General features: G+C 47.5%; 1 protein-coding gene across 1 annotated transcript in view; it reads right to left on the reverse strand.

Annotated features, from left to right (window-relative positions):
• Positions 1-262: 262 nt before the first annotated feature.
• Positions 263-18089, reverse strand: part of COLQ (collagen like tail subunit of asymmetric acetylcholinesterase) — a 55215-nt gene continuing 37388 nt past the window's right edge. The window contains exons 11-17 of the mRNA XM_044252497.1: positions 16405-16485; positions 11496-11601; positions 5914-6053; positions 4497-4616; positions 3960-4080; positions 2468-2570; positions 263-594 (exon numbers count right to left, since the gene is read on the reverse strand). Coding sequence (XP_044108432.1) covers positions 525-594; positions 2468-2570; positions 3960-4080; positions 4497-4616; positions 5914-6053; positions 11496-11601; positions 16405-16485 — 741 coding nt within the window. The 3' untranslated portion in view covers positions 263-524. The remainder of the gene's footprint in view (positions 595-2467; positions 2571-3959; positions 4081-4496; positions 4617-5913; positions 6054-11495; positions 11602-16404; positions 16486-18089) is intronic.

Below are 18089 nucleotides of genomic sequence, written 5' to 3' on the forward strand. Positions count from 1 at the left end.
GAGAACGGGCCCACCTCCCCGCTTCGTGGCTCATGGGCCTGGAGACACCTGACAGCCAGCTGCCCTTGGTGAGAAGGCCCACATTTCCAGAGGTCAGAGGAGCGCAGAGGCCTGTATACCAGATGCCCCAAGTGGGATAAGAACAAATTTGAAAGGCCCAGCAGGTCTAGGCAGGGCTAACAGTTCTAAGCCAAGTCCATGGTCTGGGTCAGTAACATTCCAGAAGAGAAAGGGCACTGTAGGTTTGGCTATTGGGCAGGATGGTAGCAATGGGGAACAGTTCCCAGGTCGGGCACGTGGAAGGTTTTCCGGGACTTCGGATTAAGACAGGATGCAGTAGTCCTAAGTTCTTCCAGTTGGACTGAGTTACAAGCATGTCTTATCATCAAGAGTTTGTCCTTGTTTTTGTCACACGAAGGTGGTGGAAACTGGACCGGGATGGCATGAAGTCAGTTTGCCCAGAGGGGAGGAGCTGCTGCCGGTGATGTAGGACACAGCCCTCCTCCTCCTCTTCCTCTGGGCCCTCAGGTGAAGTAGCGGCAGGATGTGGAGTCGATGTAGCAGTACGGGGTGCACTGCAGGTCTCCATATGACCTGAGGGGGGCAGACAGGGGTCAGGGCGCACAAGTGCCAGTGGGCAGGAGAGCTCCTGCCAGGAGAGCCCTCATGCCAGGTTCTGAAAGGTCACCCCTGGTGACTTTTGGTCAAAGCTCATCAGACAGCAGCCATAGCTGCTACCTTTTCTAAGGGTTCCAGAAAAACTGTTCTCATTCTCATTTGGGGTGAGAGGCTTGGGGCAGTCGAGTCCAAGCCTCGGGGGCTTTTGCCCAGGAGCCCAGCTGAGGGATCTGGGTGGAAAGAGTTGGTAACTTTGTTCTTAACACAGCATCTCTGAGAGAATCACTCCCTTCTCAAGACCTGGAAGGTTTCCAGTGCTGTCCCTTAGATCATACTGTAGTGATGCGAATGTTCCATTTCTGTGCAGTCCAATATGGCAGCAACTAGCCATATGTGGCTATTGAACTTTTAATTTTATTTAATTTTAATAAATTTAAATTTAAATAGCAACATGTGACTGGGGACTGCCAGATTGGACAGTAGTTTATACTTCCGTTAGCCCAACTGCTAACCCTGAGACCGTGTGTTATACATTATACCATATTCACAGGTGTTCTCTGAGGCTTCTAGAAATTAGATGAGTAATCACAGCAAGTCAGTGGGTAAGCCCTGGGCTCTATACAATCCTGTACTCCATGTCCAAATGTCTATATTGAGTTGTCTCCATGAAGCCATCAACCAACCAGCTCAAAGCTGCCAACGCTCTGGCAGGTAAGGAGTCCTTCATACTTTAGAGACGTATGTTAAGAGCCCTCCATACTTTGGAGATAGGGAAGTACATAAGATATAGGGGGGGTCCTGGCCAAGCCTAAAGTGCTTGTTTTGGGGTGACTATCGGTCTGTAGTCCTCCCAGCCTGGTTTGATATGTTAGTGTGTGTTTGGGGGGCGGACATTGAGGAGACCTCCTTGGAAGAGAGAGCAGAGAGAAGGTGACAGAACAACAGGCCCGGTGTCTGTTTCTCAGCTCTTGGCCTGGGTCCAAGGAACAGGGATGAAAGGAATGCTAAAGAGACTGGACTCCTGAGGGACTTAGGAGGTGTGAAGGGCCAGTGATCCACTCTGGAGCCAAGAGAGAAGCAGGAACTGAGGGAGGAACAGTCTTCTCATTTCCCCTAGAATGCTATATAATTCTGGTGTTGTAAGGATTAAGGGGAGTGTGGTACCATTTTGCATTTCTTAGGAGATGTGGCCAGTGACCCTCAGTTGACTTTGGGGACATCAACGTGGAGGTCAAGACACTAGAATACTTGTTCTGAGCAATGTGAACACCCACTGGAGAGTCCCAGATATAACTACAGAGGTCCTTGAAGGAGACACTAAGTTCCTGGGGTTTTCCTGGAGGAGCCATGAGTCAGCAAAATTAGATATTAATGCTGGTGTGATCTCATTTGCACCCACAGCCTCAGGGTTCAGGGGTTGTCCCAGAGAATTCAGGTTATACAGACGCTTAGATTCTTGGGAATGGCCTGGTCTCTCCAGCCTCCACTAGGCTTCCTCCAGACCCACTCTTCAGAAGACTAATGTGTTCATGGTAGCCACTGGGGATGGGAGCTTTTTTCCTGGGGGCAACTGCTGAAATAGGGGGCCCCCAGGGGCCCAGGACGGAGCTGGTCACTGTCTCAGCTCAGATGTGGTGGCACTCCAGCACTCTGGGAGGACACGTGGTGGTTATGTGTTTATGGCCTATCTCCCCTAGGTGAGCAGGGACCATGTGTTAGCTGTCACCATACCTCAGTGTTTAGAAAGTACAAGGAACATAAGCACTAAAGAAATCTTTGTGAAGGAAAAAAGAGGAGGCAGGCAGAGAGGAAGACAGGGTATCATAACAGCACGTGAGGCGATCCCTACCCAGGAAGATAGGTCTCGCACGTCAGGTAGCCAAAGTCAAAGCCATCACAGTCCTCCACGCCCTTGTGCTGGTGACCATCTCCACAGTAGGCCCGGTGACAGCCTGAGGGACACAAGGAAGTAGCCCTGAGAGGGGCCGGGTGGGACAGGCTTACCTCAACCTGTAAGGACTGTGTGGCTTGAAGGGTTCATGCAGAGTACGTGCCCTTTTGAACGGACTCCCATAAAGCTTCAGATGCATCCACGGACTGCCCCTCACACCCCAAATCCCACACCAGAGAATAAGAAGATCCAGGCTCCAGCCCACTCTAGCGACTCGTCAGTCAATGGACCAAGAACAGGCCACTGGGCTGCTCTGAGCCTCCACATCCCTACCTTAAGGCTGCGGTGAGGACACCACCTCCTTCAATAGGGTCTCTGTTCTCACGCAAGGGGAGCATATTGGAGTCCAAGCCCCACTCCCATTTTACAGGGCTTTGAGACCCCCATCAGTTCCTTCTTGCTGTGTGATCTATCAGACAGTATCTGCGCCAGGGGCAGAAGGGACTCCAGGCAAAGCCGGCATGCCAGGGAGGACCATCCCGGTGACTGTCATGGGACGTACAGCTCCACCAAGAGGGCGCCAGCTGCCTCTCCGCCCCACATCCATCCCTGTGCACACCATCCTCACTATGCTGCGCCGTCAGCCTTCCCTGAGCAAGGAAAGAGACTTTGCATTTACACGTCTCCAGCCCTGAGCTGGGGCCTAGCTCTGCACAGCAGGGGCTGGAAAATAATTCAGTGGAGGGATGTTGAACCCTTACTCTACCTGGATGATCCAGTGCACATTAGCGCACTGAATCTCTGAAAACCTGAGCAGTCATACCCATTTCTCAGTTGAGGAAAGCGATACCTGGAGCTGTGAACCACCTTCTATGCCCCCTGCTCACTGAGTAGCCTCCTTTCTGAGCATCCCAACTCTGTTCTGTCTCACTGTAAGTCTCTTGCTTTCTATCTCCCCTCCTGCTTTTGTTGCATGACTGGAAATAGAAGAAAAGCAAACCCTCCAGGGCTATGCCGCCCACCTGTCCTGGTAGCATCCCGTCAGCTTTGAAGGCAGCTGCCCTGAAAAGGGGCTTTGCCACTACAGCTCCATCTGGTAACACAGCCTGATTCAAATTCTTGGCTTCTACCTTCAGTCCTTCGCTCTGCATCACCTTTATCTTTTGATAAACAATGTGGACTGGAATGTGGGTTTTGTCCAGAAGTAGGATTCAGGAAAAGGGAGCGGACTGGTGGCTTCTCTGGGGGCAAGGTCCTTGACACTAACCCCCACTGACATGCTTGGGCAGTGGAAGTCCACATGTGGCCTGAATGGGGGGGGGTTGTCACCACAAAAGCCCAGGTGTTCCCCCTCTGGCTCTAGAACTGTCCAGGGGCTCGCTCTCAGCACTCAGCACTCCCCCCCACCCAGCACTCTGCTCCTCGGAACCCCCCAGCTGGGCCCACTCACTGATGCAGTCATCGTCAACATTGTTGTTTCCATCGTCACACTCCTCCCCGGGTTGTAGGACCCCGTCCCCACAGGAGCCGCGGTGGTCTACAGTGTAGTCCACAGGGTAGAAAGGGGTCACCTGGCCAAAGAAACACATGACAGTGACCAGGGATGGCATGGTGACAGCCGCAGGCAGGAGAGGTCATTGGTACTGGGGCCAGAGGCTCTGGGTCTGTGGGGGCCTCCTCTTGGGGTGGGAAGAGGCACTCCTCTCCTGCTGCCCAGAGCTCTGCAGCTGACAGGAAAGTGGGACAGATCAAGACAGTAGCCTAGCAGTGTGGGGATTGAGCCCATCTGGAACCCTGGCTCAGAGAGGAGGTTCCATGTGGGAAGCAGGGGCACAGAGAACTGCTCAGAAACAGAGCAGGGGAGGTTGCCCAATCCTTCCATGGGAACAGACTGCAGAAAGCTCTGTGCCAGGCCCAACTGTTGGCCCTTCTTTCCTCTAATGCCCTTCTGGAGTGGGCTATGTCTGGATTGCCTGCCTCAGGGTACCTGGATGGGGAGCCAGCCAAGGCTGTCCTTGAAGTACAGAGATCTCTGGTCTTTGCGGAAGGCAATGGCGTTTTGGGTGTTCAGCCTTTCAAGCTCCTCCTGGTTGTTGACTACAAAAATCTGCCAGAGAACACATTGGTGAGGATTCCAGAAAACACTTCTTCTTCTTTTTTTTTTTTTAAAAGATTTTATTTATTTATTTTACAGAGAGAGATTACAAGTAGGCAGAGAGGCAGGCAGAGAGAGAGAGGAGGAAGCAGGCTCCCTGCTGAGCAGAGAGCCCGATGCGGGACTCGATCCCAGGACCCTGAGATCATGACCTGAGCCGAAGGCAGCGGCTTAACCCACTGAGCCACCCAGGCACCCCCAGAAAACACTTCTACAGGGGGGCAGGGGGAAAGCTGGAGGAGGAAACAGAATCTTTATCCTTGGGCTGGGCTTCTACATATTACACTCCAGCATTCCTCCTGAAATAGGGAGGAAGGTCTTGATTCCCACATCTTCTCAATCCAGTTCCAGCTCCCTGAGTTTGCAATAAGACTATCCATGATTTGGGGCATGTGGGTGGCTCAGTGGGTTAAGCATCTGTCTTCAGCTCAGGTCATGATCTCTGGGTCCTGGGATCAAGCCTCATATCAGGCTCCCTGCTCAGTGGGGAACCTGCTTCTCTTTCTCTCCTTCTGCCCCCCACCCCTCACTGTCCATTCTCTCTCTCTCCAATAAATAATACCTTAAAAAAAAAGACTATCCATGAGTTAAATTTTTAAACTTAAACACTTAAAATGCTTAAGTAAGACTTAAATAAAAAGGTGGTATCATCTAATTAAGTAATTCCACATCTGGAAATGATTCTTAATGAAATTGTTATACTCGAAGGTGTTCGTTATGGTTTTATTTACATTAGTGAAAAGCTTGGGAGAGCCCTATAAGTATCCGAAAATAGGACGCTGGTTAAATAAATCACAGCACAGCTGCACGTTGGATGGATGTTTATGCGTCCACTCAAAAAATGAACTGATGTCCAGGGTTATCTCAAGATAACCCAAGGGAGGGTGGGAAGCAGTGAGTGCGTGTAAAGAGGAAACAGGAGTTGCCAGGAGTTGATAAATGTTGAATTTGGGTGAAGGGTACATAGAGGTTTATTACACTATTTGTTCCGCTTTTGTATTTACTTGAAATTTTAAACAATTTTTTTTGTTCCTAAAAAAAGACAAAATACTCCAAAACGCACCTACAACCAAATGGACAATTTGGTTTCCTACTTTTGATTTTCCTTTATTTTCCAATCTCCTATAATGAGTATCTGTCAAGTATAATGGGGAAATCAATCTTATTAAAAGGCTCTTAAAAAGCTCTGAGAGGATCAGGTGAGAGGTTCTGAAGGATAACCAGCCCAGATTTGTCCCAGGAGCCTTACCACAGGAACGTGAGTCGAACTGGGTCCAAAGACGGATTCCCTGTAGGAAGGGTTATTCACATTTGTAGGGGTTTGACAAAGACAGCTTCCTGGAGGCCCGGGAAATCCTCGGTCCCCTTTGGGTCCCATCACAAGTTGTCCTAGGAAGTAACAGATTGCTGAGTCACTTGAGTGAAGGAAGAGAAAACCAAAAAGCCCAGGGACACTTGAACAAACTTCCCAACAGAAAGAAGGTCAAAGTCCACAGTATTTTAGGGTAGGCCTGGGGGGAGAGGTTCAAAGAGACTCTTGTTCCAAGGCGTGGAGGAGGTGATATTCTCTGCGGGTCCCTTAACCATGCTGGGTGTTGCAGCACCTTTTCCAACGGTCCCTCCCTTCACCTTCTCTATACTTCAGAAACGGATAAGACATTCCACTTCCCTGACTACCCTGCATTCAATGTCTGCAATGGGAGAAGGGTAGGCATCTGGGAAAGTCTATCCTGATACAGGAAAAACATTGCTAGTAAGAGACATAGTTTCCTCCTCCTTCCTGCTGCAGCAGTCATATTGCAACCACGAAGTAACAAGTATGAGAAGAGAAACCAACACACAGAAAAGACCAGAGGCTCATGGGACATAGGATCCTAACAGTGACCCTTAGAGGCTGAACAGACGTCAGCCGCTGTCCACTTCTGGACTTCCTTGTTATGTGAGAAAAACAATCCCCTTTTTGTTTAGACTATTATTAAAAGGGACTTCTTGTGGATGAACACATTGCTAATTGATAGCTCTCATTATTATTTTTATTCATTTTGTTCTGTTCTTATATGTAAGATCTTTATAAAGGAATTTCTGAAGGTGGGTTTCTTTGATTTCTTATGGAAGAAAATGGCATGTTTGAAAAGGCTCTACCTACTCATTGTCCCCTGATACTGAGAAGAATGTCCTAAACATATATGATCAGAAAATGTACTCCCTGCAGTGTGGGTGGCCTGCTAGGGTGGAAGTTTTCACCCTGACTTTCAAAGACCCTAATGCCCAGGCCAGAGCCTAGACCGATTCCATCAAGAATGCTGAGAATAGAATCCAGGCATCTTTGCTTTTAAAAGTTCTCAAGCTGATACCAACATACACTGAGGTTGAGAACTGCTGGTCTAAGGAAACAGTCTTTGCACAAGCCATTCCCCCACTAGATTGTTCTCTCTTCACCCTCTATGCCCCCCTCTCCAGGTACCTCCTAACTTGCTCCTGACCTGGGTTCCAACATCACTTCCTCAGGGAAGGCTTCCGAATGCTCACACTCAGGCACATTCACCTTGGATACAATTTCATAGCTCCCCACGCCTCTTCTTCACAGCATTTCTGTTTGTGACTTTTGTACCTTGTTAGATTATGTGATGAAGGGCAATCTCCCCCAGTAGAATGTAAGATCCACAAGGGCAAGGTTGGTGCCCATGTTCATTTACCATGACTGAACGTGCAGGAGGGGCAGGATACATGTTTGATGACTGCCTCAATAATGAATGAATGTAGACTAACTGGTCTTCAGAAAAGGCTAAAAGTCACCGTCAGGTTGGCTGGAAAGGGCTAGAGCAAGAGCCATCCAACAGGAAGAGAGGAAAGAGAGGGAACCCCTGGAAATGGAGAAAGGCAGTATGCCTCCTCCTGGGAAAGTAAGGGGGAGTCTGGAGACCAGGCAGTCATTGCCTTTCAAGTTGTATAACTTCCAGGCCAGCCAACAACAGGCGACACAGATGACAAATCCCGGAAGGGCAGAAAATAAAATGACCCCAGGGGAGAGGTCCGGTCAGGCTCCAAGGAAGCAGCTTCAGCTAGAGGAAGAGACCCCAATGGGAATACTCTCCCCACAACCCTGAGCGTTCCAGAACAGATAGGTCCAAGACAGAGTAATGCCAGCAAGGGGGGGAAGGGAGTCGTGCCAACATTTTATCCCGGGTTATGGTAGTTTGTTTGAAAAAGAAATATGCATCCACTGCTGCAGGAGGAGCTCAGCACAGCCCGGAGAGACAGAGACCCCACTGGCCCAGGAATACTCTGGGTAGTCGTCACGTGGGGAAACCAAAGTGGGGATTTCTAGAACGTGGAAGATGTGAGACTAGCGCTGGAGCAGGCTCTGGGACCCCAACCGCTCCTCCAGATCCATGGCCTCAGAGCGGTTCAGGAATTCATCCCATTATCCAGCTAGTAAGTGGGGATGCTGAAATGTGAATTTCAACTTAATGCTATGCATTCAAGAAACAAACGTCCAAGAATATCGATGCCTGCAGGAAGCTGGCAATTCCCAGGTACCACAATGATTCACTTAGACCCTGTCTGGGTGCTGGAAGGTCAGCCAAATTTGTAATTTAGTTATTGCAAATTACATCCTAGACACATTTTGTGTCTAAATTCCCTCCCCTGCCTCCCAGCATCTCTTTCTCTATAACTTGGGTACTAAAGAGCTCCCACCCTCTCCACCAGCCCCAGCACCAGCCTACCCCCCAACACTGGGCACCAGAACCAGAGCCAGCCTCCCAACAGGACAACAGGATGGGGCAGGGTGCCTGCTTCCTGCCACCACTGCAGTTTTCCTGCAGCTTCCTTTCAGCTGTTGGAGGGCATCTGTCACCCCTGCCTGCTGGTTTCCTGCCAGGAGGCACTGAAGGGCATGACGACTCAAGCTTCCCCAGCCTGGCCTCTCAGAGTGGGCTGAGTGGGCCTGGCTGATCCATCATCCCTTGTAGCCAGAGGCCCCGGCTCTCCAACATTGCCCTGAGAGCCTCCCATCACCATGGGCTGTGCAGTGGGAGTGGGCCCGAGATGGGAAATCTGGGAGAAAGAGGAGGCACCACAGAAACATCTCCACATCACCCCCAGGTCCCACTCTGCCTCTGCAGAGGCCACATGGCTGAATGGAAAGGTTTCAGGCCCAGGAGCCACAGACTGACTCTAGGCCACCAGTCACCTCTGTGACCTTGAGAAAGTCCCTCTTCTCTGAGGTTTGAAGTTCTTTTCTAGAAAGGGAGGTTTGGATAAGACCAGGGTTGTTTGACCTGTGGTCCACAGAGCCCAAGCATACCCCAAGATGGATTTGGGGCAGGGGTTCTAGAACTCTGTGAAGCAATGTACAGAATCTTGGATATAGATAGATTTTTCTCCTGAGCGGGCTTGGGAATTTTATCAGCCTTCAAAGGTAGTCTCAGGAATCACTTTTGCAGCCTGAACCTGTTTTTGATAATAATCCAACTGGCCCCATGCTTAGGAAAGTTCTCTTTTAAATTCTTCCTTCCTCTTCTTTCCCTACCCCAAAGAGCAGGATTATTGCCCCATTTTCTTCAGTCCTTTCACTGAGAGATCCCCAGAAAGGAAGTGACTCAAAAGAAGGCACGGGAAGGGGACAGGAGTCAGAAATGGACTGCATCTGGCTTGACTACCATGCAGTAATGTGGGGAGACAGACTGAGAACCCAAGTGGCTGTGTCCGTAGGCTGTCCCTCCTGCTTGCCCGGGACTGTGGTGATGCAAAGCTGCTTCGGCCACAGAAGTGGCCTCCAGGACCTGCCATCCAGCAGGAAGATGAAACTCCTCAGTTTTGTGAGCTGCTCAATACCCCAAGGGCCAAGAGAGCCCCTTCCAAAGACAAAACTCAGTCTTCACACCACGTTCGCAGTCCCTGGGCCTGGCAGCTCATGATCACGGGGTTTGAGGGGAACATGACATGTGCCAGAACCGAGGAGGACGAGGACAGTAATGGACACTTGAACAACATGGGCTTGAACTGCACAGGTCTACTTACACACAGAGTTTTTATAGTATAGTCCCGTGGTTGCATTTTCTCTTCCTTATGATTTTCCTCCTAACATTTTTTCCCTCCAGCTTACTTTCGTGTAAGAGTACAGTACATGACATATAGAATTGACAAAGTATGCATTAATTGACTCTTTGATATCCATAAGGTTCCCAGTCAACAGCAGACTAGATTATTCATTAAGTTTTGGGGGAGTCACAAGTTATACATGGATTTTCAACTGACTGGGATCAGTGCCCCTAAACTCCATGTTATTCAAGGGTCAACTGTAGTTGGAAGGACCCTCATAAGCATCATCCAGTCAATTCACAGAAACAGATTATGTGGCATGGACACATGGGCCGGGGGCATCTCCACCTGTTTCCGCTAAGGGAATAGAAACAGGCGTGCTAAGACACTTTATTGTTATACCAATTGATGTTTGTTTTCCCACTACTTTTTCCTCTCTTGATTTCAGAGAGGTAGCAAGACTGTGTTTTCTTGCCCTTGGTGAAACAGGTATGATGTGAAGACTGTGCCTTTCTGCCCTCTGTTCTCAGAAGAGAAAAGCTCCTAAATGGGGTAGCAGTATAGGAGGAGTGTGACAAGCGAGGGGGCTGGAGGGTGGAAGGGGGGAGACCACCCCAGACATGGAGTGATGGGGACCCCCTGCGTCCTGGAGAAGAGGTAAGTTCTCAGAAGGAATGGCTGTGGGACCAGTCTTGGAAATGTTCTGACAGCCAAGCATGGCATGAAGATGGCTGCCACCAGGCCCCCTTGGACCATGTGCCCTTGGAGAGCAGGCATTTCAGAGGTGAACAGGGCAGATCAAAGGCTGGAGGGAAAACCTCTGAGGTTTTGTCTGCCATATTCCCCAGACTCTTTGCCCAGCTCTTTTTTTGGCAGCTGAAGGAGTGTAGAGAACCCCATTAAAGCCTGAGATTGCATTTTCCCGGCAACCCAGCAGGTTAGAATCTCCGAGCCAGCTTTAAATTGGTTTAAAGGATCTAACAAGTTACGACATTTCTTGACCATCCCATGACAGGGCTATGAATATATTCCTATAAACACAGGAAGGAAAAGTGAAATGTAGAATTTTAAAATGCCTTTGTTTTCTTAAGAAAAAAAAAAGGTAATAAAAATTGCTTGGATTCCTTTTATACAACAGAGGACAAAGGACCCTATGTAGTGAACAGTTTTCTTAGGCCCAGTGATTCTGTGTTTATACAGACAATGTGCCATGAATGGTCGTATGTGGAGCTGATGAAGGCACAAACTAAATGAAGGGTTTAGCTCATCAAATTAAACAAGGCAAACAAGGTAGCAGTGCTTCTATGCCCTCTTCAATGGTAGACTTTGATTTCTTTTTATGAATTCTTTGTGTGTTCAGAATAAATTAACAAGTACTCTTTGATAAAACTACATAAGATAGAAGCTCTGCCACACCACCTTTACTTCTAGGTTTAAGAGAACTGCTTGGAGTTGTGAAAGGTTTTTCTAGAAAAAGGAATTAGTTGATGAAATACGTGCCGGTTATTTTTCACATGAAGTATAAATGACATCACCAGGGTAAACATGGTTCCCTCTGCTTTCTCCTCTATTAGTTCTCTACAACAGAATCAGGATAGTATTTACCTCTCTTGTGTTGAAGTAGAAAGAATCAAACTGGAGAAATTTTGAATACATTAAAGTGCCTCTAGTAGTTTCTAATTCAAAACACTAGACAGACCTCTGCAGGCATCTCCTTGTGCCCTCTCTGGGGAGGCTGGCCAGGAGGGCAACACTGTAGATCACATGAAGCAGAGTAGCTCTTACCTGCGGATGGGGGGCCCGGGGGGCCTGGGGGACCTGGACGGCCAGGTTGACCAGAAGGCCCAGGCTTGCCTGGTGGGCCCATTACTCCACTATCTCCCTTCTGCCCCTGACAGAGAGAAAGGCAGAGCCTGTTATGATAACATGACATGGCAAACTTCCTTCCCCATTTATGCCTAAATTAGGGACCGCCTTGCACTTTGGAGCAGGAGCCCAGGGCAGGATGCTCCTGAGGCCTTGACCATCAAGCTCCTAAAAAGCTCAGGGCAGGGGCACTTGACTGACTCAGTCAGTAGAGTACAGGACTCTTGATCTCAGGGTCATGAGTTCAAAGCCCTATGTATGTTGGCTGTGGAGCCTATTTAAAAAAAAAAAAAAAAAAAGAGCTCAGGGCAAGTGACATTTGAGATTGTGATGGTTACAAGTTTACAGACATTACTTCTTGCTATCTCCGGGAAACACATGGCACATGCCTACTGAAAGGAACCAATCCAACCCTCTCCCCTCACCAGACAGAGGAGGAAACAGAGGCTCAGGAAGAGCAGAGATTCACACATGGCACCTAGCACTGAGGCAACAGACTTGTTGCCTAGGACTCAGGCCTCTGCTTCCTCGTCAAGACCCTTTCTATTTTACCACAAGAGCCGTTTCCATCAAATGAGTGGCTCCCATTTGTTCTCAGGATAAAGACCCAGATCCTTATTTCAGCCTACAAAGTGCCGCATGGCTGGCCTTTCCAGTCTTCTGGTGTTTTTGGTCTTCAAGAGCACAACTTGCCTTTTACTTGGCTCCTCCCTACCCAAACTCTCTTTCCACGTGTCTGCCTGGTTAACTCCCTCCCAGCCATTAGCTCTCAGGTAAAGTGTCACTGCAGCACAGCCTTCTGGACCTTGCTAGGCTCTGCCAGACCAAGTGAGTTCTCTTTGTCACAGGTTCTCAGAACTTGGCCCCCTTCCTCCCTGGCCTTTACCCAAATCAGAAACACACCTGTGGTCCTTTCATCGAGGCTCCCTGTGGGCCAGAATTTGTCTTGTTCCCCAGACTAAATGGAGGAGGAGGAAGATGCTGACAACACAGAGGGGAAGTAGTTCTGCTGAGCTGGAAGTCAGGAGACCTGGGTTTTCATGTTGCCCATGAGACCCTGGGTCATGCAAGTCATTGTTTCGTGGCTCAGTTTTCTCATCTATAAAATGGGGCCATTACATTAAACACACATATTTGTTGTGAGAGTAATAAAGCTCCTAGAGGTGAAAAAGTAGTTTGTGCAGAAGCAAGGGCTGGGGGGGGGGTTGTCAAGCCATGATTGATAGCAACTGGCTTGGTTTCGTCTTTTTCACGTGGTTGGAAAAGATATGATTTCTAAAAGAGAGCCATACCTGGAGCTGTAGCATCCACACAGGATGTCTACCTTGTTGCCTATTCTGAGAGGCTCAAGAGCAAAGCTTTCCTCCTTAGGGCTGCTCTGAGGAATGACCCCAGAAACCAAGGTCTGTAGGTTCTTCCCCCAGACAATTTGCTAATTGTCTGCTCTTGCGCTGGGCCTAAACAGGACAGTGATTAAAGCACGACATCTTTGACCTGGATCCCCTTTCGACACTTGTGCCTTGGCAGGCCTGCCCATGTAATGAAACATAATCTTCCCCAAGTCTGGGAAGCAGGAGGGCAGGGCACTCCTTTCCAATCACAGCAGTGATGCATGACCTGCCGCTTTGTCAACGTGGCTCTGCGGTCTCTCCTGGCAATGTCCAAGGGGTTCTGAAATTCTTATTTATTTATGTATGTATGCATTTATTTATTTTTAGGAGTTCTAAAATTTTTAATATGGGACCTGTGACATCAGAGTTTATTTCCAGTTCCATCCTGATGGAGGGCGATCATGGTAACTAAGATGGGTCCCAGAATAGCAAAGGAGGTCACATCATCTTAATATAGCCACAGTTAAGGCTTGTTTTTCTAAAAACTGTATCAGCTGACTAGAGTACAGGAAGTGCCTCAGCTCGAAGGAGCTGGAAGCACTCCTTGATTCTGACACCAAACAATGATGGAATATTCTGTGTATCAGAATAAGCCATGTCCCTATCAGCAGGACTCACCGAGCAGTGCTTTCCAGGAAAGGCATTCTTCTTTATTCCTTTCCTATCACAAAGCTTGGTGATGCCTCTCAAGGAAGTTGTTCTTATGAATATTATTATATAAATCTTCACTGCAGATTTATAGTAAGAGTGGAGAGCCATTTTCCCAAGCCAGTTGAAGGCAAGTACTGAAGCATGAAGGTGAGGAGAGATATGTGGGGAAAAGCAGTTCTCAGCGCTCCAAGTTCAAATACTGCCTTCGAAGCTTGCTTGTCTGAGGGGGTCACTCTACTGCCCTGACCTCAGTTTCCTCATGGCTAGACCAAGGGAAGTGGATGAGATGGTCTCTAAAATCCTTCTAGATCTGAAATTCTAATCTCCTAAAGTCCCTGCTGGATCTCTGATTCCAGGAGTTGGATAGACTTATGATAACCTCCAGAAACTCTTAGTACGACTGGCCCAGCAACATTCCATGTAAAAGACTCTGTGGTAGGAAACTAATTCACGATTTAAAAAATAAAGGATCATGGCAGTCTACCAAGGTTAACAGTTAAAGTCTCTGCTGACTAGATAGCAGAGAGGGTTCGGAGCATGCTCAGCTTGTTTATAACATCCTGTAGGAAGGAGGAACCAATTTCTCTCAGCTCCTACCCATGGTCCTGGGGTAGTTTTAAGATTGTTCCAATTGAAATATTTCAGGAAATAACCTTCTTGGCTCAAGCCCTCACCAGGAAAAGACAAACACTGTCCAAGAAAAGCACCAAAAGGATAGACACCAGCAGGCTTCTTGAAACCCAAGCTGTGAAATCAGCAGTAGGGAAGAAAAAGATTTTTCCCTTTTTTCTCCTTTTCTTGAGCCAAGATTTTACGGAACTGTGGCATCACTGTGAAGTTATGGACATGCCATTCATTTAAAACTTTGAAAAACTGTACTGGACTACTGCAACTCCAGAAGTTACAGTGGAATTTGTATTATCCAGGTTGGAGCCTGTGTAATTCCCAAGTTCACTTGGAAAAGACCAGAATTGGTTTCATACTGTTACCATTGTTTTGGACCCTGGCCACATATTAGAATCACGTGGAGGGGGCGCCTGGGTGGCTCAGTCAGTTAAGTGTCTGTCTTCAGCTCAGGTCATGATTTGAGGGTCCTGGGATCAAGCCCCATGTTAGGCTCCCTGCTCAGTGCGGAGTCTGCTTCTCCTTCTGCCTCTGCCCCTCCTCCAGTTCACACTCACTCTCTCTCTCTCAAATAAATAAAATCTTCAAAAAAAACAAACAAACAAACCCAAAAAGAATCATGTGGAGAGCTTTAAAAAAACAGCCAGCCATGCTGAAGCCCCATGCCAGGTCAATTATATCAAATGCTCTGGGAAGCAGGGCCTAGGCACTGGGGGTGATGAGAGGCAAACTTGGAACTACAACCGTTGCACCCAAGGCAGAAAACCTGTATCTAATCTGTCCCCAGCTTATTATTCTAGATGCTTCTAGACGAGAACCACTGATCTAGCCTAAGGAAAGAATGAAAACATAAGAATGGAGAAAGGTTTGCACCCCAAAGATGTTCATCTCTCAGCATTATATATAATTTGGTCAGGCCTCTCTTGTCCAAGCAATCTACTGCTTACTCATTTACAAAATGGGATGCAGACATTATAAAAGATGTTTAAAAATGCTTAATGAGTGGTGCCTGGGTGGTTCAGTTGGTTGAGTGTCTGACTCTTGGTTTTGGCTTGGGTCTTGGTCTCATGATTATGGGATTGAGCCCTGTATCAGGCTCTGTGCTCAGCGGGGAGTCTGCTTGGGATTCTCTTCCTCTCTCGCCCCCTTTGCCTCTCTCCCTGCTCGTGCATGTGTGCTCTCTCTATCAAATAAAAAAAATAAATCATTAAAAAAACTCTTAATGGATATGTAGAGTAATGAGCAAATGTGTGTATGCTGTGACTTTAAGTTACAGTTTTAGGATACAACAGTTATGTATTGGATATAAAAGACACAAACAACTAGAAAGTTCACAAAGAAATAACACTGGAAGGAAGTACACCCAAATGGTTATGTCTGAGTGTTAGGCCTTTAGATGACTTCCCTCCTATTTTCTGAATTTTTCAAGTTTTCTGTGTTGATCATATATTACATTTATAATGGGAAAAGAAGTAAAAAGTTTACAAATTGAACCAAAAAAGTAAAGGAACGCCTGTCCATTAGAGAAAAGATGAGAAGTTTCTCTGAGGCACTGAATACAGCTCTAAAGCCAGCTAAGGCAAATGTACCTTCATCTTTCCTCTTTTTATCCCATGACATTGTTTGACACCGATGCCTGCTGACCAGGAGGAGTTCAGAATGAACAACTCCCCTAACCCTTTAATAGCACCCATAAAAAGAGTGGAATCACTTACAAATTGGGGGTCTGATTCAAAAAAAGCCACTGTATTGCTGAGACCCAGAAAACCCTTCAACAGCAAGGAGATATTTGGGCTGTTCTCCAAAACTCCATTTGTGTCTGGCAAAAAACAAGTTTTCTGGGTGAACAACCAGATCTGGCTTCTACTCCCAGTTGCTTTGGTTAAGACAGACCCATTCTTATGAACCAAGGATCCACTCTTGCTTCTGTCCTTGGACACAGTTTGAATGGGGTGTTCGCTTCCAGCTGCTTCAACCCTCAGTTAGCCTAGAGAAACAGGAGTTGCTGGAATTGGTGTTCTTTCTGCCCACCAGTCTCGAGGACGCTGGGGACTATGACTATGGAATATCTATGATGGGCTCCACCTGTCTGTCTCTCTATACCACCCACTACTGTCAGGAGGGTCTGACTTCAGGGGCGTGGTAAGCACTAGGAGCCTTACCGGCTTTCCTCGTTTCCCTGGTCTTCCCCTGGGTCCTCTGGGTCCTGTAATCCCAGGCTCACCCTTTGGACCCATTTCACCCTGGAAAGAAGAAAGAGAAGCAAGAGAGGAATTAGGCATGGGGGCAGGCACATCTCTGCACATCCATCTAATCATTGGTCATGAGGGCAGGGCACTTGATCATTCTAGACCTCTTCCAGCTGGCCAATGTGGGAGATTGGGAAAGTGATGAGGTCATGTGAAAGGTAGATAGGTTTTTCAAGGAAGTGGAAGGAAAGGAGGAGGTTACCCTAGGTGGGTTATTTATTATCTGCAAGGGAGAGCTCCTGGGTAGCACACATTTTGGTGTGCCAAGTCATCATCCTAAACGGCCAAAGTAGGACATTCCCGCATGTCAGCCACATGTGTGCCTGTGACATGGCACACTGCCAGGGAAAAATGCTTTTTCTTTTAGTGGAAATTGTGTGTTGTATTTTGTTTCGTTTATTGCACGAATTCCAATCAATGAGTTTTTGAATGACTGGACACAGTTTTGACAAATGTCATCTTTGGAAATTTTCTGCTCAGGTAATGACCTTTATTTAGGGTTATAAATTTCCCTACTCTTCTGTAGAAACTGGTTTGGTTCCAGCTCACTTTCATTTGAGTTAGATGCAAACTGTGGCGAAAAATGTTCCAGACATATATTCACATGCTCAATGTAATGATTCTAAAAGGCAGGAAAAGCAATGTCAACAGTACTCTTAATTGAAAAGCCCTACTCTGAGCTATCAGAACCAAAAGCACCAATTGCAGAATTCCATAGTTTCAGGCCAACTTTTGTCAAACCCATTTCTCCATCACAGTTTCTCTCCTTCCCTGTGTTCTTCTAGGATTCCAGGGCCACCTGCTGTTTCTTTGGGTCAGGGACCCCACAGAGCATCATTCCTGCCTCCAGTTATCCCTCTAGAGCCCAGAATGCACCACCAGCAAGTTAAGTTTAGAAGAGCAACTATGAGAGTTTCTGTTAGTCAGCAGCTAGTGTCCATGAAAAGCTACCCCAAGCACTCAGAGAGAACAATAAGCATTCAGAAGGCTCTCCACATGGAAGTCAGAGGAAGTATAATACAGTGCACTAATACAGAGTAAGGATGAAGCATAAACTCTGAAATTATGTCACTTGGCCAATGTGACAAATTGTCCCTACCCAAGCCACTAACATCTTGCCACACCAAGAACTGTTCTTAAACCTGTGGTTTCTTTCCAGCCTGTCATGTCCTCCATCATCTAGGCAGTGAGAGAGTGAGAGAATCCAAGATAACATGGATTCTATGTTGTACAGTTTTCCTCAGCTGTTTAGAGGGGCCATGGGATAGTTTGTCTGGCTTGGAGAAAACAGCCACATAAACGGTATAAGTGGTTTTGTTTTCATTTTTTTTTTTTTAAAGATTTTATTTATTTATTTGACAGACAGAGGTCACAAGTAGGCAGAGAGGCAGGCAGAGAGAGAGGGAGAAGAGAGGAAGCAGGCTCCTCGCTGAGCAGAGAGCCCGAAGAGGGGCTTGATCCCGGGACCCTGAGATCATGACCTGAGCTGAAGGCAGAGGTTTTAACCCACTGAGCCACCCAGGTGCTCCTCATTTTTTGTTTCTTTTTAAAGACTGGCAGAAGGAAGTGTGGCCCCTCTATTCATCAACTGGAAGCAG

The sequence above is a fragment of the Neovison vison genome, chromosome 6, assembly GCF_020171115.1.
Source record: "Neovison vison isolate M4711 chromosome 6, ASM_NN_V1, whole genome shotgun sequence".
NCBI classification, from domain to species: domain Eukaryota; kingdom Metazoa; phylum Chordata; class Mammalia; order Carnivora; family Mustelidae; genus Neogale; species Neogale vison.